We start from the raw sequence: 18,214 nt of genomic DNA, 5'->3' as shown, positions 1-18,214 counted from the left end.
CTGCATTCATATTTAACCAATGATTCTGCATGCATGATCCACGTTTCTCAATGTTCTTCATCTTAACCACTAAAAGCTGCAGAAAACTCCTGATGTTGACAACTTAATACAAAAACAGACAGCCTCTCTCTTTCAGCAGTATCTAAGCGTTGAAATGTTGACAACTTTATCGCTCTGATTCCAAGCACAGTCAGAGAGCCGTGAAATGAATCCAAATCTCTCTGTAGAGGAGGAAATTCCTGCTCGGCTGGCTGCAAACAGCGCCAGATAAAAAGCTGTTTTCTTTATTCGGCCCCCCAGGGAGAGAAAATCTGAAGCATTTCCTGATGTGGTCGATCGCCCGGGCACTAAACCCTCCCTCATTCTCTCTCTCTCTCTCTGTTATCAGGCTGCAGAAACAATCCTAGCCATGAAATGATTCACTAGGCATCAGTGCTATGATCACACCAGGAGGATGACATCACACCAAGAGGATTAGCGACGTCATCGCGGGCTCGTTAGAGCGCCAACTAGCCATCATTCCTGATACCAGTGATGTCACTTAAGCCTGATCCTATAGAAGCGGAATGTTTTAGACTTTTAACTGTGGCACCAACAGAAAGGAATGTTTTAGACTTTTAACTGTGACATCAACAGAAAGGAATGTTTTAGACTTTTAACTGTGACATCAACAGAAAGGAATGTTTTAGACTTTTAACTGTGACATCAACAGAAAGGAATGTTTTAGACTTTTAACTGTGACATCAACAGAAAGGAATGTTTTAGACTTTTAACTGTGACATCAACAGAAAGGAATGTTTTAGACTTTTAACTGTGACATCAACAGAAAGGAATGTTTTAGACTTTTAACTGTGGCACCAACAGGATGGAATGTTTTAGACTTTTAACTGTGGCACCAACAGAAAGGAATGTTTTAGACTTTTAACTGTGGCATCAACAGAACAGAATGTTTTCGACTTTTAACTGTGGCATCAACAGAAAGGAATGTTTTAGACTTTTAACTGTGGCATCAACAGAAAGGAATGTTTTAGACTTTTAACTGTGACATCAACAGAAAGGAATGTTTTAGACTTTTAACTGTGACATCAACAGAAAGGAATGTTTTAGACTTTTAACTGTGACATCAACAGAAAGGAATGTTTTAGACTTTTAACTGTGGCACCATCAGGATGGAATGTTTTAGACTTTTAACTGTGGCATCAACAGAACAGAATGTTTTAGACTTTTAACTGTGGCATCAACAGAAAGGAATGTTTTAGACTTTTAACTGTGGCATCAACAGAACAGAATGTTTTCGACTTTTAACTGTGGCATCAACAGAAAGGAATGTTTTAGACTTTTAACTGTGGCATCAACAGAAAGGAATGTTTTAGACTTTTAACTGTGGCATCAACAGAACAGAATGTTTTCGACTTTTAACTGTGGCATCAACAGAAAGGAATGTTTTAGACTTTTAACTGTGGCATCAACAGAAAGGAATGTTTTAGACTTTTAACTGTGGCATCAACAGAAAGGAATGTTTTCGACTTTTAACTGTGGCATCAACAGAAAGGAATGTTTTAGACTTTTAACTGTGGCATCAACAGAAAGGAATGTTTTAGACTTTTAACTGTGGCATCAACAGGATGGAATGTTTTAGACTTTTAACTGTGGCATCAACAGAACAGAATGTTTTCGACTTTTAACTGTGGCATCAACAGAAAGGAATGTTTTAGACTTTTAACTGTGGCACCAACAGAAAGGAATGTTTTAGACTTTTAACTGTGGCATCAACAGAACAGAATGTTTTCGACTTTTAACTGTGGCATCAACAGAAAGGAATGTTTTAGACTTTTAACTGTGGCATCAACAGAAAGGAATGTTTTAGACTTTTAACTGTGGCATCAACAGAAAGGTTTGTGTTAGACTTTTAACTGTGGCATCAACAGAAAGGAATGTTTTAGACTTTTAACTGTGGCATCAACAGAAAGGAATGTTTTAGACTTTTAACTGTGGCATCAACAGGATGGAATGTTTTAGACTTTTAACTGTGGCATCAACAGAACAGAATGTTTTAGACTTTTAACTGTGGCACCAACAGAAAGGAATGTTTTAGACTTTTAACTGTGACATCAACAGAGAGGAATGTTTTAGACTTTTAACTGTGGCATCAACAGAACAGAATGTTTTAGACATTTAACTGTGGCACCAACAGGATGGAATGTTTTAGACTTTTAACTGTGGCAACAACAGAAAGGAATGTTTTAGACTTTTAACTGTGACATCAACAGAAAGGAATGTTTTAGACTTTTAACTGTGACATCAACAGAAAGGAATGTTTTAGACTTTTAACTGTGGCATCAACAGAAAGGAATGTTTTAGACTTTTAACTGTGACATCAACAGAAAGGAATGTTTTAGACTTTTAACTGTGGCACCAACAGGATGGAATGTTTTAGACTTTTAACTGTGACATCAACAGAAAGGAATGTTTTAGACTTTTAACTGTGACATCAACAGAAAGGAATGTTTTAGACTTTTAACTGTGGCATCAACAGAAAGGAATGTTTTAGACTTTTAACTGTGGCATCAACAGAAAGGAATGTTTTAGACTTTTAACTGTGGCATCAACAGAACAGAATGTTTTAGACCTTTAACTGTGGCATCAACAGAAAGGAATGTTTTAGACTTTTAACTGTGGCACCAACAGAAAGGAATGTTTTAGACTTTTAACTGTGACATCAACAGAGAGGAATGTTTTAGACTTTTAACTGTGGCATCAACAGAACAGAATGTTTTAGACATTTAACTGTGGCACCAACAGGATGGAATGTTTTAGACTTTTAACTGTGGCAACAACAGAAAGGAATGTTTTAGACTTTTAACTGTGACATCAACAGAAAGGAATGTTTTAGACTTTTAACTGTGACATCAACAGAAAGGAATGTTTTAGACTTTTAACTGTGGCATCAACAGAAAGGAATGTTTTAGACTTTTAACTGTGACATCAACAGAAAGGAATGTTTTAGACTTTTAACTGTGGCACCAACAGGATGGAATGTTTTAGACTTTTAACTGTGACATCAACAGAAAGGAATGTTTTAGACTTTTAACTGTGACATCAACAGAAAGGAATGTTTTAGACTTTTAACTGTGACATCAACAGAAAGGAATGTTTTAGACTTTTAACTGTGGCATCAACAGAAAGGAATGTTTTAGACTTTTAACTGTGGCACCAACAGGATGGAATGTTTTAGACTTTTAACTGTGACATCAACAGAAAGGAATGTTTTAGACTTTTAACTGTGGCACCAACAGGATGGAATGTTTTAGACTTTTAACTGTGGCATCAACAGAACAGAATGTTTTCGACTTTTAACTGTGGCATCAACAGAAAGGAATGTTTTAGACTTTTAACTGTGGCACCAACAGAAAGGAATGTTTTAGACTTTTAACTGTGACATCAACAGAGAGGAATGTTTTAGACTTTTAACTGTGGCATCAACAGAACAGAATGTTTTAGACATTTAACTGTGGCACCAACAGGATGGAATGTTTTAGACTTTTAACTGTTGCATCAACAGGATGGAATGTTTAAGACTTTTAACTGTTGCATCAACAGGATGGAATGTTTTAGACTTTTAACTGTGGCATCAACAGAACAGAATGTTTTCGACTTTTAACTGTGGCATCAACAGGATGGAATGTTTTAGACTTTTAACTGTGGCATCAACAGAACAGAATGTTTTAGACCTTTAACTGTGGCATCAACAGAAAGGAATGTTTTAGACTTTTAACTGTGACATCAACAGAAAGGAATGTTTTAGACTTTTAACTGTGACATCAACAGAAAGGAATGTTTTAGACTTTTAACTGTGGCACCATCAGGATGGAATGTTTTAGACTTTTAACTGTGGCACCAACAGAAAGGAATGTTTTAGACTTTTAACTGTGGCATCAACAGAACAGAATGTTTTCGACTTTTAACTGTGGCATCAACAGAAAGGAATGTTTTAGACTTTTAACTGTGGCACCAACAGAAAGGAATGTTTTCGACTTTTAACTGTGGCATCAACAGAACAGAATGTTTTCGACTTTTAACTGTGGCATCAACAGAAAGGAATGTTTTAGACTTTTAACTGTGGCATCAACAGAAAGGAATGTTTTAGACTTTTAACTGTGGCATCAACAGAAAGGAATGTTTTAGACTTTTAACTGTGGCATCAACAGAAAGGAATGTTTTAGACTTTTAACTGTGACATCAACAGAAAGGAATGTTTTAGACTTTTAACTGTGGCATCAACAGAACAGAATGTTTTCGACTTTTAACTGTGGCATCAACAGAAAGGAATGTTTTAGACTTAACTGTGGCATCAACAGAAAGGAATGTTTTAGACTTTTAACTGTTGCATCAACAGAAAGGAATGTTTTAGACTTTTAACTGTGGCATCAACAGGATGGAATGTTTTAGACTTTTAACTGTGGCATCAACAGAAAGGAATGTTTTAGACTTTTAACTGTGGCATCAACAGAACAGAATGTTTTAGACCTTTAACTGTGGCATCAACAGAAAGGAATGTTTTAGACTTTTAACTGTGGCATCAACAGAAAGGAATGTTTTAGACTTTTAACTGTGACATCAACAGAGAGGAATGTTTTAGACTTTTAACTGTGGCATCAACAGAACAGAATGTTTTAGACTTTTAACTGTGGCACCAACAGGATGGAATGTTTTAGACTTTTAACTGTGGCATCAACAGAACAGAATGTTTTCGACTTTTAACTGTGGCATCAACAGAAAGGAATGTTTTAGACTTTTAACTGTGGCACCAACAGAAAGGAATGTTTTAGACTTTTAACTGTGACATCAACAGAGAGGAATGTTTTAGACTTTTAACTGTGGCATCAACAGAACAGAATGTTTTAGACATTTAACTGTGGCACCAACAGGATGGAATGTTTTAGACTTTTAACTGTTGCATCAACAGGATGGAATGTTTTAGACTTTTAACTGTTGCATCAACAGGATGGAATGTTTTAGACTTTTAACTGTGGCACCAACAGGATGGAATGTTTTAGACTTTTAACTGTGGCACCAACAGGATGGAATGTTTTAGACTTTTAACTGTGGCACCAACAGAAAGGAATGTTTTAGACTTTTAACTGTGGCATCAACAGGATGGAATGTTTTACAGACTTTAAAGAAATATACCTTTAAAGGCAAGGATGGAATGTTTTGTAAATTTGAAAGGAGGACATCATCTTCAAAAGCCAAGAGGGAATGTTTTGTATGCTTAAGAGCATGACATCATGTTAGAAGGCAAGGATGGAACGTTTTAGCTCATATATATATATATATGTTTCATATATTTTGCTTAAACATCCCTCTGGAGCTAAGGTTGACAACATGTTTGACGTTTCCTTCACCAGGTCCGTCACTTTTCTAAGAGTTGTCATCATAGGGGAAAGATTGGGGGTTAGTTAAAGGTTCTCAACTGGTGGGTCAGGACCCAAAGTGGGTCACAAACATGTGGAGCTGGGACAAAAATGCTGTAATGCAGTCTAATCTTTGAATTCTAATAAACTTCTAGTTAATTCTTCATCAGGTTCACTTAAGTGGTTAAAGATTTTGAATATTTGGTTTCTTATGAAGGAGGCAGTGGAAGGTCCTGAAGACAGACATGTTGGTGTAAACGACCTCTGACCTATCTGCTGCAGACTCTGCAGACTCCCGCTAAAATATGCAAACATCTATAAGAACATAAATGCTCCACCCAGGACTACAGCAGCATCTCTGACTCTTCATAAAACCAGTGCATTAGTCATTAAACTCTCTAAAGCTCCTCCAGACTTCCAGGAATGAAAATCTGCTGGGATAAACATTGAATCAACAGTTTTCATGTTTGATTTAAAATGTGGTCTAAAAATAAAGCCTAAATATTGTTTTCATCTCCACAGAAAGGCTGCAGACTGAAGAGCAGCGAGCAGAGACACTGACGGAGCGCCGGGTCGAAGAATAAATCAGGAAACAGCAGAGACATTGAGGAGGAATCAGCTGACAGTCAGGAGGAGCACAGGCATCCTCGGCTGATTTTACACTCACTCTCAGTCTTCCTCTGAACAGATAAACACTGAATTAATCTGCTCTCCTTCCTCACAGCGGCCTGACCTCAGGTCTGAAGGAAGGATCTGGATCATACACAGTTATCAGACCGCGTGTCCTAAAGCCAAACCAGAACTCTCTGACAGATCTCAGACTCTCTGACACCGGCTCAGATTTCATCGTTTCTGCACGCTCAGAAAAAACATCATATCACCATCATCAGCTGGAACCAGGACCAGGACTTCCTCTGGTGGGAGGGTCAATGTGCCCCCTCACAGATGTGTGCCTTTAAAAATGTGTGGTAAAAGTCCATACTGTGCTCTTACTTTGAAGGATTTACCTCAGAGTCTTCAGTTTTTAATCGTCTTGTGTTCCACCTCAGGTCCAGACTGTCCTGTTTCATTAAAATCGTGGGGTTGGGATTGAAAATGTTCAGAAATAAGGGGCGCCATTGGTGGATGAGGAGGAGGATCCAGACTCCAGTGAGAACCCCTGATCTGGATCATCACCCGTCCCCGACTCTCTGTGTGGCATTTAAACTAAAGAAATAATGAAATCTAGCGTTTGTTAAAGAGACTCAGGAGGAGGAAAACTTTATCTAAGCGTCTGTGTCGCTGCCTCGCCACGATGGCGGCCACGTGAAGGCCACGCTACTGGAAACCAGACCACTGATACTGGTTTCTGATCCAAAGCAGGACAGACAGACCACTTTAGGGTTTCAGAGTCAGACGGTCCTGCAGACAGACTCCCTGCTGATGGTTCTGTGTGACGAAGACGTCAGAATCTTTCCTTTTAAAACCCAGTTTAGCAGCTTTTGGCCTTTTTTATGGTTATGGTTTTATGGTTTTTGTCCATTTTTTGCCACTTCTTTTTGACATTTTTGTCACCGTTTTACTAGTTTTCACCCACATTGCCACTCTTTATCGCCGTTTTTTCCACCCGTTTCCTATTTTTCCTTCTTTATTTTCTTCCATCCTGGTGTTTTTGCTCATGATGGCCCGTCTCTGAAGTCTAACATTACTTTCCTGGTCCTCAGGTCAGAGCCCGTCCTCATTGTTAAGAATAAACCTCTCTAAACGGGTCTACCTGCTGTTAAAGGTCTAGATGGTTCTAAATGATGTTTGTTCTTTGCTCAAAGAGGTTCTGATCCAGGTTTATTACAAAACATGGTGATCACAGATTAGGTCTACTCTGGACCACGACTTTGCAGACCTCCATGGACCCCCCAGATCTCTGGGCCCCAGTACCCCCCCCCCCCCCCCCCCATGTGCGGCCTTGGTGGGAGTGCAGGTGTGCTTACCTGGGAAGGCGTGTGGGTTGCTGGACCCTCTCTTCAGGCACTTTGAACACAGGATCTCTACGGAGTAGTGCAGGCCGGGCCACTCCTGCAGAAGCACGTTCAGCTCCTCCACCAGCGGCGTCACGGCCTGCCACGCCGTCCAGATGTTGGGCAGGGAGGCGTGGCTGGCGATGGACAGCATCTCAGCCACAGGCTTCCCTTTGGCGGGCCGGTGTGTGATGACCACGGGGACTTTGCCTCTGTAGGCAAGGATCTGATGGCGTCCGTCGGAGCGCTGCACCACGTGGCTGTTGATCTGGACGCTGAAACGTGTGAACAGACCCGGGGGGAACAGAAAGGGAAAGCTGTACTGGATGTGCAGCTGCTCCATGGACAGGAAGTGGCTTAAAGGCTGAGGACTCGCCCCCGCCGCCGCCTCCGCCCGCGGCTCCTCACTGCTGACGTAGCTGGGGAACTTGTACCAGGCGGTGGCGCCGTTGAGCGGGCGGCTGCGGGGCTTGTTGATGCAGTAACAGACGCCCATCTTCTCCAGCAGCTCCATGATGAGCTGAAGGTCCTGCTGAGTCTCGATCAGCGGGCGCAGCAGCAGCCGGATCACGTTGGAGGGCAGGAGGCCGTGCTGCAGGAAGCCCTCCACGTGGTGCTGCAGGTGAGTCACCCTCAGGCTCTCCCCCTTCTCGTCCTCCATCGCCAGACTCACCCTCCCCTTGTCCCCCCGCTCGCCCTCAGAGAGCAGCCGGTCCAGCAGCGAGGACTCGTCCCGCTGGAAGAACACGTTGAGGATCCCGATGAAGCGCGGCAGGTTGTGGAACACGTACTCCTTCAGGGTGGGGCTGTCCTCGAAGTACAGCAGCTTCCCGCTCTCGTGCAGGTAGGACAGGGCGCTCTGCAGCCGGTCCTCGGTCAGACCCGCCTGCAGCCCCAGACGGGCCGAGTCCCACCACGACAGCCACAGGTCTTTGGGCTTAAAGTGCAGCTCCTCCAGCATGTGCCAGGACTTGGGCAGGACCCGGTGCAGGTTGGGGAAGATGTCCCTGTGGTCGGCCACCGACATGAGCTTCTCCCTGAGCCGCTGGACGTTCCTCTGGCTGTGGGTGCAGCTGACGGCCAGCAGGGGGGACAGGATCTGCAGACGCTGGTTCAGCATAAACTGCAGCTGGTTCTTCCTGCGCCTCAGGTTCCTGTCAGAGACGCCGTAGAAGAGGACATGGGGGCTGGAGGAGCGCACGCTGAAGCCCTGCTCCAGCGCCTGGTCCACCTGCAGAGAGTGAGGGGGGTCAAACCAGGACGCATGAGAACTGGGGATGGGGATCGATCATTACTATTGATAATAATACCCTCAATGGTACTCTTTATCAACCGGGACCCTTCAGGATTGCTAACAGTACTCCATCAATCCATGTTTACCAGGGCTGAGCCAGCGGTTCTCAACTGGTGGGTCAGGACCCAAACTAGGTTGCAAAGCTCTCGCCAGAGGGTCAGGGGAACACGTGGTCCAAAAGTCTGTTTACGGAAGCCCAAAGTGGACAAACCGTACATTTCTGCATGCATTTTTAGGTTTTCTGTGATGATGAGGAAATGTAAGTATTCATCTCTGTATTTCTGTTTACTGATCTCCTTTTTCTGTAGATAACTCTGCAGATTTTCTAAAGATATCAACAAAACTCCTCTAAAAATACCAAATGTACGTGCAGTCTTAGTAACTTTAGTGAAATAAGATGCATGCTTGTTCTTCTGTAATAATCTGACTGTTTCATCCTGTGTCTTCAGTGGAGAAATGTGAGTGGTTCTTAAATATTCAGGTCTCCTCAGCAGGCGTGTTGGGTCCTGATTCCTGACCAGGTGAGAACTACTGGTCTAATCTGAGTAGATCTGGAGTTAAGCAGGTCAAAGGTCATGATTCCAACAGATCTATTAGTTTCTTATCATATACAGCAGTGGTTCTCAACGTTGGGGTCGGGACCTCCATGGGGGTCGTGAGACGCTGAGAGGCGGTCATAAGATGCCCTAAAAAACCTACGAATATTTCTAAATTACACTGTTGCCTACACTAACTTTGCCCATTTAACACATTTCTGCCACTTTAAAACCATTTTTCCCATTTCAAACCCTTTCCAACTCTTTTTTTCTGCCTGTCAGCGTCACTTTACACCTGTTGTTGTTGCCTCTGTTGACCCATTATTTCCTCTATTAACCACTTTTTACCACACTTCACGCCCATTTTAACCACATTTCACTATTTGATATGCTCATTTTTGCCAGTTTAACCCATTTCTGCCCATTTTTCTCTTAACCAACCCTTTTTGCCAGTTTATATCAATTTTCTATCCCATTTCACCAAATTTTCCACCCATTTTTGCCACTTTAAAGTCATTTCATCCACTTTTTAATTCACCAATATCTATGCCTGTTTTTCTCCGCTTCATCAGATTTGCTCCACTTTTTGCTTATTTTTTTGCCAATTTTATCAAATTTTTGCCACTTCTAACCAATATCTGCTACTTTTAAATCCAGTTTCATTGCCTTTTCCACCAGTTTTTGCCATTATTAACCTATTCTAGCCATTTATTTTATTTCTGTTTTTAACAAAAGGGATTCAAACTCATTTTTAAGAAGGCTATCTACCACACAGATGAATAAAAATATGCTTTCTTCTTTGGTGAGAGTGGTTATTTTTCAGGTTAAAGCTCTCCCCTTTATCCCCTAACGGGCGGCCTTGTCTCCACATGACTATTCTACAACCTTCATGGCTGTTCAACCACCTTCAGGTCCAGTGGGGGTCCCTGGTCTCTGGCACCTTTATTTTGGGGGTCCTGGACTGAAAAGGCTGAGAACCGCTGGTCGAGCATGAATGCTTATTTAAGGAGCAGCGTTTCCTCTGAAACATGGCGCTCATTTTAACTTCGTTTTATTCTGCAGCTATCCGTCTCTAACGCCCTGAACTCTTCCTGCACACATGCAGAGCACAAAAATATAACTAACTTATAAAGCTACCTATAAACCTATAAACTAACTTAGACAGGTTGGATGACCCCATCTACCACACCCACCACCACAGCATCTACACCAGTGTTACTCAACCCTGCTCAACCAAAGACACACAGTTTTGAAACAAACTTTAGCAAGAGCCATGATCAAAGCGGTGAAAAGTGGCAAAAACAGGCTAAAGAGGAAAAAAAAACATTAGTTAAAGGTGGCAAAAATGGTCAAAAAGTGGCAAAAACAGGTTAAAGAGGTAACAAACATTAGTTAAAGGTGGCAAAAATGGTCAAAAAGTGGCAAAAACAGGTTAAAGAGGTAACAAACATTAGTTAAAGGTGGCAAAAATGGTCAAAAAGTGGCAAAAACAGGTTAAAGAGGTAACAAACATTAGTTAAAGGTGGCAAAAATGGTCAAAAAGTGGCAAAAACAGGTTAAAGAGGTAACAAACATTAGTTAAAGGTGGCAAAAATGGTCAAAAAGTGGCAAAAACAGGTTAAAGAGGTAACAAACATTAGTTAAAGGTGGCAAAAATGGTCAAAAAGTGGCAAAAACAGGTTAAAGAGGTAAAAAACATTAGTTAAAGGTGGCAAAAATGGTCAAAAAGTGGCAAAAACAGGTTAAAGAGGTAACAAACATTAGTTAAAGGTGGCAAAAATGGTCAAAAAGTGGCAAAAACAGGTTAAAGAGGTAACAAACATTAGTTAAAGGTGGCAAAAATGGTCAAAAAGTGGCAAAAACAGGCTAAAGAGGAAAAAAAAACATTAGTTAAAGGTGGCAAAAATGGTCAAAAAGTGGCAAAAACAGGTTAAAGAGGTAACAAACATTAGTTAAAGGTGGCAAAAATGGTTAAAAAGTGGCAAAAACAGGTTAAAGAGGTAAAAAAACATTAGTTAAAGGTGGCAAAAATGGTCAAAAAGTGGCAAAAACAGGTTAAAGAGGTAACAAACATTAGTTAAAGGTGGCAAAAATGGTCAAAAAGTGGCAAAAACAGGCTAAAGAGGAAAAAAACATTAGTTAAAGGTGGCAAAATGGTCAAAAAGTGGCAAAACAGGTTAAAGAGGTAACAAACATTAGTTAAAGGTGGCAAAATGGTCAAAAGTGGCAAAATGAGGTTAAAGAGGTAACAAACATTAGTTAAAGGTGGCAAAAATGGTCAAAATGTGGCAAAACAGGTTAAAGAGGTAACAACATTAATTAAAGGTGGCAAAAATGGCAAAAGTGGCAACAACAGGTTAAAGAGCTGTAACAAACATTAGTTAAAGGTGGCAAATATGGTCATAAAGTAGCAAAAACAGGTTAAAGAGGTAACAAACATTAGTTAAAGGTGGCAAAATGGTCAAAAGTGTGTGAAACAAACCCATTAAGAGGTAACAAACATTAGTTAAAGGTGGCAAAAATGGTCAAAAGAGGCAAAACAGGTTTCTGGAGGAATAAAATTAGTTAAAGGTGGCAAAATGGTCAAAAGTGGCAAAAACAGGTTAAAGAGGTAACAACATTAGTTAAAGGTGGCAAAATGGTCAAAAGTGGCAAAACAGGTTAAAGAGGAAAGAGGTAACAAACATTAGTTAAAGGTGGCAAAATGGTCATAAAGTAGCAAAACAGGTTAAAGAGGTAACAAACATTAGTTAAAGGTGGCAAAATGGTCAAAAGTGGCAAAAACAGGCTAAAGAGGTAACAAACATTAGTAGGGATGAGCAGCAGAGCTGAGGTGTGTCGACCCACATCTCCACAGTCTGGGACTGGACCCTGTCCTCATAGCTGGTCCCCCACAGCGGGCTTCATCAGAGACTAAGGCTGTTTACATTTCTAAACTGAATCTGGGAGACGGCCTGTCTCTTAAATTTCTAAATCCAGATCGAAAACCAGCTAGCTCTGAAAACCCTGACCCACCTGCCCCCGTCTATGAAAACCGCCCCGTCCTCACCTGCAGAGCCAGGCCCCTCAGACCCTCCATGTCCCTCTTCTCCTGCAGGCCGATCTGTCGGTGGATGTCCAGCGTCTTCTCCTCCAGCTCGTCCTCGCCGCACACGTCTGCGTGCGTGCCCACCAGACACACCACGGCGTGGGGCACCTTGGCCCCGAGGAGGTGCAGAAAGTACCCCACGTGGGTGTAGAAGTTTTTGGGTGAGTAGGTCTGGAGGTTGACCACCAGGACGTAGAGAGCACCGGGGGACAGGAAGAAGGGTTTGATGAGGTCGTAGTTTTGCTTCCCTGACAAATCATGAACCAGAAAGGTGAGACAGCGGTCGGCGTCCGCCACCCAGTGCGTCACTTCGATCCCCCGGTTTCCCTGCGGCCCTTTAAAGTCCTGCTGGGTGCTCACCAGGCTCCGCCTCAGGCGGGTTTTCCCTGCGTTCTTGGCCCCCATCAGGACCAGTTTGAGGCGTGGTTTCACGGCGAGCTGCGAGTGAGCGAGCTCCTTCTGATAGGCGGCGATGTACGGGATCCCCTTCATGCAGACCTCATACGGAGGCTGGATCAGAGGGTTGTCCTTCACCTTCCAGATGTTCACCTTGGACAGCTTTCCAAAGTCATCAGGAAGGATGGCGATCTGGTTCCCCTGCAGGACCAGCTCCTCCAGCTTCTCCAGCTCCACGATGGCGTCCGGCAGGTACGTGATGCGGTTGTTGTCCAGCCACAGGTTGGCGAGCGACACCAGCTGACCGATCTCCTCGGGGACGTGGGTGAGCTTGTTCCTGCTGAGGTACAGCTCCTCCAGGCCCGCGATGCTCAGGATCACCTGGGGGAAGTTCTCGAACTGGTTGGAGGACAGGTTGACCATTTTGAGTCTCTGTAGGCGACCGAAGGCGGCAGGGAGAATCCGGAGGTTGTTCCCGTCCAGCATCAGACTCTCCAGGTGAGTCAGCTGACAGAAGGACTCGGGTAAGGTGCTCATGTGCAGGCTGCTGAGCCACAGGATCTTCACGGACTGCAGCTTCTTGATGTCGGCCGGCAACACCTCGAACTTGTTCCCGGAGCAGTCCAGCTCCTCCAGCTCGCTCAGGGCCAGGATCTCCGCAGGGAACTGGTTCAGCTTGTTGTGATCCGCATCCAAAGTCCGCAGCCTGCCGAGGCTGGAGAAGGTCTTCGGCAGATCTCGTAGATCGTTGAAGCTGATGTCCAGTTCCTCCAGGAGCTGCAGAGCTCCGATGTGAGGCGGCAGGCTCTGGATCTTATTGTGGCTGATGCAGAGCTTCTTCAGCCCCTTCAGCTGGCCCACCCCCTCAGAGAGGCTCCTCAGGCAGTTGTGGCTCATGTCGAGCTCCACCAGCTGGCCCAGCTCAAACACCACCCAAGGAACCGCAGAGAACTTGTTCCTGCGGAGCACCAGGATGCGCAGGTTGTTCAGGGAGGATCCCAGCCCCTCCGGGAGCTCCTGCAGGGAGTTGTTCCCCAGGTTGAGCACCTCGATCTCCGCCATGTCCTCCGGCAGGATGATCTGGTTGTCTTTGGAGCACAGCGTGAGCTGGCGCAGGTTGCTCCGCAGCTTCCTGGAGCGGAGGGCGGCATCCCTCCACATCCTGGCCGTCTTTAGATTGTTCTCCTTGTCCTCCATGGCGGAGCCCCCCTCCTCCTCCTCCTCCTCCTGCTCCTTGTTTTCATGGAGAGTTTTCATGGAGACGCAGCGGCCAGCATGGTGGACGGTGTCCTTCACTAATCAGCGCTGTCCTCGGAGACAAAGGGAAGGTTCTCACGGTTTAACGGCGGCGGGAGGAGCGAGCGTGTCCACGGAGGCATCCTTTTCTCCTGCGCCACCTCGCACACAATGAAGCCCGAGCAGCGCGTCACACAGCCCGGCCTGACCCCCGACAGGAGCTCCGGAGCCGCGGGTTCGCTCTCTCCATCACGGGCGACGTCATCGCCTCGGCACGCCGGCCTACGGAGACATATTCCCGGGGTAAAAGTCCGACTTTGATCCGCCGAGCGTCTTCCTAGGAGCGGGCAGTGGAAGTGAGGCAGAGCCGCTCACACTGCGTCAGATCTCTGAGCCCTCCTCCGTGGATCTCCTCCCTTCCTCCCTTTCTCCTCCCTCCTGCTGCGTGGGGAAGAGTGGTGGGAAGTTCGGCTCAGTTTAGTGATCCGGATCATTTGGCTCAATAACAAGAACCGACTCTTTCAGATCCCAAAGGGCTCTTCACTTGGAACAAAGTACTGGGCAAGATGGAACAAAATAACTCATGTGCAGGCTGCTGAGCCACAGGATCTGCACGGACTGCAGCTTCTTGATGTCGGCCGGCAACACCTCGAACTTGTTCCCGGAGCAGTCCAGCTCCTCCAGCTCGCTCAGGGCCAGGATCTCCGCAGGGAACTGGTTCAGCTTGTTGTGATCCGCATCCACAGTCCGCAGCCTGCCGAGGCTGGAGAAGGTCTTCGGCAGATCTCGTAGATCGTTGAAGCTGATGTCCAGTTCCTCCAGGAGCTGCAGAGCTCCGATGTGAGGCGGCAGGCTCTGGATCTTATTGTGGCTGATGCAGAGCTCCGGCAGGATGATCTGGTTGTCTTTGGAGCACAGCGTGAGCTGGCGCAGGTTGCTCATTCCGCAGCTTCCTGGAGCGGAGGGCGGCATTAAAGCACTCCACATCCTGGCCGTCTTTAGATTGTTCTCCTTGTCCTCCATGGCGGAGCCCCCCTCCTCCTCCTCCTCCTCCTGCTCCTTGTTTTCATGGAGAGTTTTCATGGAGACGCAGCGGCCAGCATGGTGGACGGTGTCCTTCACTAATCAGCGCTGTCCTCGGAGACAAAGGGAAGGTTCTCACGGTTTAACGGCGGCGGGAGGAGCGAGCGTGTCCACGGAGGCATCCTTTTCTCCTGCGCCACCTCGCACACAATGAAGCCCGAGCAGCGCGTCACACAGCCCGGCCTGACCCCGACAGGAGTCCATCACGGGCGACGTCATCGCCCGGCACGCCGGCCTACGGAGACATATTTTGGCTCTTTCAGATCCCAAAGGGCTCTTCACTTGGAACAAAGTACTGGGCAAGATGGAACAAAATAAATAAATAAATAGATAAAAATCACATTTCCATATTTATTTATTTGGCCTAAATGTAAGGAAATTACATATTTCAGGACTGAAAACATTTAATGTTTGGGCTCAAAAATGGACCAAAAAGCACATACATCTATTTATTTATTCTTGTTTTATTTGCTGTAATAAATTTTCTACATATATACAGTGCTTAACAAATGTATTAGACCACCACCCAAAGTAAGGTTTCTGCCACAGCTGTCCTAAATTAACAGCATTGGTAATTACCAAAATCTTTTTTATGTTTCTGCAATGGTTAATACACCAATATGTAGAAGCTCTTTAACCCAAATGATATTTTTAATGCTAAAATAAAATAATTATTGTTATCCATGAATTTTCCAATTTACTGATTTACAAAAAAACTGAAAAAATAGTAAAGCACATGAATATTTCTTGATTAATATGTCAAATTATAGTTATTTACTGTCATTCCTGAACAGAAAAATGAGTTTTAGTGGTTGAATGATATGCTTGATTCATTTCTGACTTCTCAGAGAAGCCCAGTGAGCCGGCTCAAATTTGGGTAAATTCAGTTTGAAATTCCTCATTCCTGTTCAAAATGGTAAAACGTGGAGAGCTGACTGAAAATGAAAGAGTCCGCATTAAAGCACTTCATGATGCTGGATGGTCTCTGAGACAGATATGACAGGTGGTCTAATACATTTTTTAAATATATATATATATATATATATATATATATATATATATATATATATATATATATATACTTAACACAGAAAGTAAGGACATTTTTGTTTGGTAGATTATTTCTTTGTTGTAACCATGCTTCTTGGTAATAAATCTTATACCGTTGAAAGCCTATTTATTACCCTTTTAGATGGAGCCACATTTGTAAGGATCATGCATTTGTGGGATGAGCAGCAGAGCTGAGTATGTGGGTTGTGCCCATGAAAAATGTGCCAAATCTTCCCTGCCTCCACCACATCTAAAAACATCCAGAACATCCAGACTCAGAGTTTTTAGATGTATGATGCTGTGAATTAAACATGAAGGAGGGTTAATATGATATGTTTTTTTTCATGGACACAGTAAACATGTCCCTATTTTACTGAGCACTCCTAGAAAAAACCTGGAGGGAATCAGCGTGTAGTGAGATTGTAGTGACACATTATCCTGTAATTTAATCTATTAAATAATAAAAGGAAGAAAAGTCTCCTTTGGGTCATGCAACAGAGTCAGCTTTTTGAACCGACTCGTTCATGGACAACACATCTCTGCTGTGTGGATGTGAGGAGAAGTGAAAGTGTTTGTTCCTTTTTTAGTAAAAATATCTACAAAACAGCACAGAAACAGGAAAATAGATACTAAAAATCATTTATGACTCTATGAAGCGTTCAGTAGGACCATCCAGACTCACTGAAAACACAAACTCAGAAAATAAATAAACCAGTGTCTCACTGCAGAGAGGGTAAAATACCTTAGTAACATGTTTTAATGAGATTATTACAACACTGAAAACAGTCTGAAATGATTACAGAGAAATCTCGGTTTCCTTTCTTCTTCAGCCCAGTGAACATGAACAAGCGGAGGACTCTGTCTCCATCTACAGGACAAAACCAGTAAATGCAGAAAATTTTGATTTATTTTCCTTAAAAACACAAACGTGGAACCACAACAACATACAGCAGACAGAAAAGTATTCAGCCCATGGAGGATTTACTCTTTGGTGTTTTTTTCATAGTCAGTAAAATGTGTGTGTTTTTACAAAAGAAAAAAAAAAAAAACCCTCTTTAATGTCAAAGTGAAAACACATTTCTACAAAGTAATGTCATTAAATAAAAATCAGTCAGTGCATAAATATTTCTCCTTCAAGTCAGAATTAAATAGAGTCTCTTTTGTCTGCAGGTACAGATGAACATGAAGGTCTCCATGTTTCTGACCTCAGTCTGCGGGTACAGATGAACATGAAGGTCTCCATGTTCCTGACCTCAGTCTGAAGGTACAGATGAACATGAAGGTCTCCATGTTCCTGACCTCAGTCTGAAGGTACAGATGAACATGAAGGTCTCCATGTTCCTGACCTCAGTCTGCAGGTACAGATGAACATGAAGGTCTCCATGTTCCTGACCTCAGTCTGAAGGTACAGATGAACATGAAGGTCTCCATGTTCCTGACCTCAGTCTGCAGGTACAGATGAACATGAAGGTCTCCATGTTCCTGACCTCAGTCTGCAGGTACAGATGAACATGAAGGTCTCCATGTTCCTGACCCCAGTCTGAAGGTACAGATGAACATGAAGGTCTCCATGTTCCTGACCCCAGTCTGAAGGTACAGATGAACATGAAGGTCTCCATGTTCCTGACCTCAGTCTGCAGGTACAGATGAACATGAAGGTCTCCATGTTCCTGACCTCAGTCTGAAGGTACAGATGAACATGAAGGTCTCCATGTTCCTGACCTCAGTCTGCGGGTACAGATGAACATGAAGGTCTCCATGTTCCTGACCTCAGTCTGAAGGTACAGATGAACATGAAGGTCTCCATGTTCCTGACCTCAGTCTGCAGGTACAGATGAACATGAAGGTCTCCATGTTCCTGACCTCAGTCTGAAGGTACAGATGAACATGAAGGTCTCCATGTTCCTGACCCCAGTCTGCAGGTACAGATGAACATGAAGGTCTCCATGTTCCTGACCTCAGTCTGCAGGTACAGATGAACATGAAGGTCTCCATGTTCCTGACCTCAGTCTGAAGGTACAGATGAACATGAAGGTCTCCATGTTCCTGACCTCAGTCTGAAGGTACAGATGAACATGAAGGAATCTCTGCATGTAGAGAGAATCTTCAGAAATATAAGAATG

At 43.8% G+C, this 18,214-nt stretch overlaps 1 protein-coding gene across 1 annotated transcript in view; it reads right to left on the bottom strand.

Annotated features, from left to right (window-relative positions):
- Positions 1 to 14,334, bottom strand: part of mfhas1 (malignant fibrous histiocytoma amplified sequence 1) — a 43,714-nt gene extending 29,380 nt beyond the window's left edge. The window contains exons 1-2 of the mRNA XM_041810659.1: positions 12,288 to 14,334; positions 7,382 to 8,639 (exon numbers count right to left, since the gene is read on the bottom strand). Coding sequence (XP_041666593.1) covers positions 7,382 to 8,639; positions 12,288 to 13,979 — 2,950 coding nt within the window. The 5' untranslated portion in view covers positions 13,980 to 14,334. The remainder of the gene's footprint in view (positions 1 to 7,381; positions 8,640 to 12,287) is intronic.
- Positions 14,335 to 18,214: the final 3,880 nt, after the last annotated feature.

The sequence above is a fragment of the Cheilinus undulatus genome, linkage group 17 (assembly GCF_018320785.1).
Source record: "Cheilinus undulatus linkage group 17, ASM1832078v1, whole genome shotgun sequence".
NCBI classification, from domain to species: domain Eukaryota; kingdom Metazoa; phylum Chordata; class Actinopteri; order Labriformes; family Labridae; genus Cheilinus; species Cheilinus undulatus.
Note: the sequence above shows the minus strand (reverse complement) of the source record. Positions and strands in the feature narration are given on the sequence as shown.